Raw genomic sequence first — 4,395 nt, 5'->3', positions numbered from 1 at the left:
CCAAAAATGTTAGTTGAAAAACGTTACAGGGAATAGTTAACTATTTGGTATTAATAATGTGACACAAAAGTTAGATTAATTGAAAAAACGTTACAGTTAACTACCCACTGTTAACTATGTGACACAAATGGTTGGTTGAAGTCGCCCTTACTTAGAAATAACTGATGATTATAAATAATTCAAAGTTTAATCTCGACAGTTTTTTTACTTTTCTAGGTAGGAAGGAGAACCTTTGGTTCCACATCGACGCGTCTTATGCCGGCGCCGCTTTCATTTGTCCCGAATTTAGGTATCTTTTAAACGGAGTTCAAGTAAGTAACAAAAAATCTCGTGTTTTATTAGTTGAAAAGTGAGTCTGTGGATCAATCTCTAGATTTCCTATTCATAACAAGAACATAGGTTTTTTAAATTAACGTCATTCAGTGGCACTAAGAACCGCAGCTGAACGACGGTAGTAAACGTATAATCAAAGAGCTATTCAGAGTTCTCATAAGAGTGAATAAATAAAGGACCTGAACCGTGATTAACTGACGAACCTGGTGAATAAATAAAGGACCTGAACCGTGATTAACTGACGAACCTGGAAGATGGAAGATATAATCCGTGACGTAGAGGCCTAATACGTTCTTTGATTCGACGAATTGGAATGTAATTTATCCTATTCATGGCTCATCAGCACAGCTTAGATCAGCAAACCACATTAATTTAGGTTATTATACAATGAGCTAAAAATAATTCATAAAATACTCTCCGATCCAGTTTATAAATTAGGTCTAAGGTTTAGTTTTCTGCCTTAAAAGAACTTGCCAGTAACCGAAACGTTTTGTTATCCGGCCAGATAAAGGTACAAGTGTCGTCATTTTAAGCAGATCTGATTATTTCTCCAAAATGGAAGACATTTTAAATGCCAGAACAAAGTTTAAACCCCTCGATAATGATGGGATTAAGCCTACTCTCAAGCGTGAAGCAAAGCTTCTAAGGACTAAGATATTTAAAAAACTGTAAACTCATTTCTGACATTACATAACTTTGTCCTACAGGTTCCCGCCCTGGTTTTATGTATGGCTTACCCCCTTTTGTTTATAGTTAATATTGTAACCTTTGAACTGTATCAGAAACCTGTTACTAATGAAGTATGGAAACACGTGCTCCAGTAAACTTTAATTAAACGAACTAAACCAGGTTGGTCAGTTAAATCACGGTTCAGGTCCTTTATATAATCACCAGGTTGGTCAGTTAATCACGGTTCAGGTCCTTTATATAATCACCAGGTTGGTCAGTTAATCACGGTTCAGGTCCTTTATATAATCGACGTAACTCACCACATGGCACAACAATCATAGTTGATCAACATCCACTTCCCAGGAGACAAAACAAAAGAGTCTGCATACTGTAATGAAACACAGCTTTATAGAGACTTTCATAACAATTTCTAGAAATTTCTTTATCAAATTTCAAGTGTTGTAATCTTAAGCTAGGTGGAGTAACTAATACAAACATGGTTTCGTAGGGACAGGATTCACTCAGAATGAAGGGTTATCACTAATCAACAACAAAAAACATTACAAAGTAATGCTCATACTCGTGGCTGTCAGATGGTTATTAGTGAAATATATTCGGACATACAAGTGAGCATGCGCCAATTTTACTGAGATATAGTAATTTAACTAGCAACTTGAAGTGGTTACATTAACAAACTTAGAAACTGTATAATAAGAAATATTCAGGCCTAAGTACACTTAAACAATAACAATGAGAAGCCAAATCTCATCAAGTAAACGGAAGTTTTAAAATAAATAACCTAGCAAAAGTACGGTTAGTAAAAAAAAGTTATACAAAAAATGTAAAAAAATTACGATACTCCTAATTATTGGGATCCCTACATTAATAGATCCTAGCTGGAAGACCTACTGTGGTTCAGCAGTAAATCTGAGGGTTCATAACGCAAAAACTCTGGTTTAGATACCCGCGGTAGGCATACCGCACATAGCCCAATATGAGCTTTGCGCTTAATAACAGACAAACTAGGTGAAAGAAAGGTTATATGTGATAATGTAAATGTTTAACTTCGTTTGATGCCAGTTGTATTACCGGACGAATTGAACCGAGTGGTTTGTGTTTTGTTTCAACTTTTTCATCCTGACATTTCTTCACCGTGCAGCTTTTGTTTCTATAAAACATGGAATAATACTTAATATATTGTTATTTATTAAGCACCAACAAGACGTGTCGCTGTTTACCAAACGTATTCATCTATTATAGGGTGAAAAACGGCGAAGAAATAGTTAAGCCTTTTTGTATAACTCCTGAATACGTGAAATACGACTTGGAAGAACAAACCGTAGATTACAGAGTAGGTTGAACAGTTATATTTGTTTCTTACTCCACAGTTAGCATTTTCTTTTTTATTTATCATGAATAAAACAACATTAGGGTCTAGTTACATCCCAAAAATAATGATAGAACTAGCTGTTTTTGTTCGTAGGTTTGGACTTCACACGTTGAGAATGATAAACGGTATAACGAACGTTTATATACGCAATTGTGCTTGTTTTAGTTTAAGCCTTACATTAAATGTAAGGTTTAGTGTAGACATGGAACTGTGTCCTTTATTTAGATTCTTACAAGAATTTACGTCTACCAAAATTATTTTTAATCGAGTTTTATATTTTAATTTAGTGTGGCAACAATCAATCAGGAGACGTTTAAAAATTATAACAATTATATAAACATTTTCTTATTATAGTTAAGTTTTATTATTTTGATAAAAATCATTTAGATTTCTTCATTTATTTTCCCGTCTTTTCGTTTATGTGAGTGTGAAAATTTTAAGCGCCCCCTATTCTTTTATTATTCATAAAAATTCGTGATTTACAAAATACATGGGAGAATTGGGCCCATGATAGATCCATATTGAACTATTTCTGTAGAATAGCCTAAATTAAATTGAGTTAATAACAGACATTAGATTATCTTTAAAATTAGTAATCATTTTGTTTATGAGATGTTTCAATTTGCCTTAAAGCTGAGCATGATATTTAATGTAGACCTGTCTTAGGTAAAAAAATAAAAAATACTCGTTAATATGATAATATTACATGATAATAAAGTAGACCTGTGGCCAGGTGGTTAAGGCACTCGACTCGCAATCTGAGGGTCGCGGGTTCGAATCCCCGTCACACCTTTATAGTATGACGATCAATCCCATTATGCCCATGTACTTACACTGCTGAATTAGGGACGGCTAACGCAGATAGTCCTCGTGTAGCTTTGCGCGAAATTCAAAACAAACAAACGTTGGATCGTTTTTGTTTGGCGATATATCAGATATTTAGGTTTTTCTTTAAAAGTACTATTTTCTTAATAACGTCACATTTGTTGTAAAAATACTTTTTTATCTAGAACATTATTTTCTTCTAAATTTCAGCACTGGGGAATTACTTTTGGTCGGAGGTTCCGGTCCTTGAAGATGTGGTTCGTCTTTCGTATGTTTGGTGTTAGTGGTTTACAAGCTTATATACGGAAGGTATAGAAATCATTTGTACTTTTCAAGAAACAGGATAATAATACATGATTAGTCTATGAACATCGTAAAATGTTAAGCCTCATTCATTTTATAAGGTTTTGTAGAATTCTATCTAGACTTTCATGTTACATAGTGTTTTATGTATCCGCTTATAACTGGAGAACACCTGGTCCGATTGTCATCAAACCTAGCATGTGCCTTTAGGGCCCCATGGTAAGTCAGAAAGGGTCAGCATTCGGATCTGACCCCTATGTAGTATGTAAATAATTATCGTTTTTGATAATAGGGTACAAGAACCAGTGGTGACGAAACTTTGTTTGTTTTTCTCCAGCCTTTGTTATGTTTATTCTCTTGCTAAATCCACTTCACATTATTTGTAAAAGAATATTTTATTGGCGCATTTAGCAGTTTTAAACTAGTTTCCATAATTATTTAGTCTATACGATTTTACTGATGTTTTCGTTTCAACAGCACGTAAGCCTAGCCCATGAATTCGAAGACTTGGTGAGAAAGGACGTTAGGTTTGAGCTCATATTTCCTGTAACCCTAGGAGTGGTTTGCTTCAGGTTAAAGGTGAGAGAATACTTCTGTAATTTTTTACGTCATGAATAAGTGCACATTATTATACTACATTCAGGCACAACTGATACTTGTCCTTCAATTCAGAATGTCATTTTATGACAAGATGTTTTATGAACACAGAAAACTTAGACTGTAAAGAAACTCCAAACCAAATTACATTCAAGTTCTAGTCAGCTTTAAGGGTCGTCAGATATGTCTATGAAAGTTCTAGTCAGCTTTAAGGGTCGTCAGATATGTCTATGAAAGTTATAGTCAGCTTTAAGGGTCGTCAGATATGTCTATGAAAG

General features: G+C 34.3%; 1 protein-coding gene across 1 annotated transcript in view; it reads left to right on the top strand.

Moving 5' to 3' along the window:
• LOC106476882 (aromatic-L-amino-acid decarboxylase-like) overlaps positions 1–4,099 on the top strand; it is a gene marked incomplete at its 3' end in the record, with an annotated part of 10,804 nt that extends 6,705 nt beyond the window's left edge. Inside the window, exons 5-8 of the mRNA XM_013937500.1 lie at positions 217–349; positions 2,263–2,353; positions 3,428–3,526; positions 3,998–4,099. Of these exons, the coding sequence (XP_013792954.1) occupies positions 217–349; positions 2,263–2,353; positions 3,428–3,526; positions 3,998–4,099 (425 nt within the window). The remainder of the gene's footprint in view (positions 1–216; positions 350–2,262; positions 2,354–3,427; positions 3,527–3,997) is intronic.
• Positions 4,100–4,395: the final 296 nt, after the last annotated feature.

This window comes from Limulus polyphemus, unplaced genomic scaffold (genome assembly GCF_000517525.1).
Source record: "Limulus polyphemus unplaced genomic scaffold, Limulus_polyphemus-2.1.2 Scaffold11953, whole genome shotgun sequence".
In the NCBI taxonomy this organism is placed as follows: domain Eukaryota; kingdom Metazoa; phylum Arthropoda; class Merostomata; order Xiphosura; family Limulidae; genus Limulus; species Limulus polyphemus.
The sequence above is the reverse complement of the archived record's forward strand: the minus strand, read 5'-3'. Positions and strand labels throughout refer to the sequence as shown.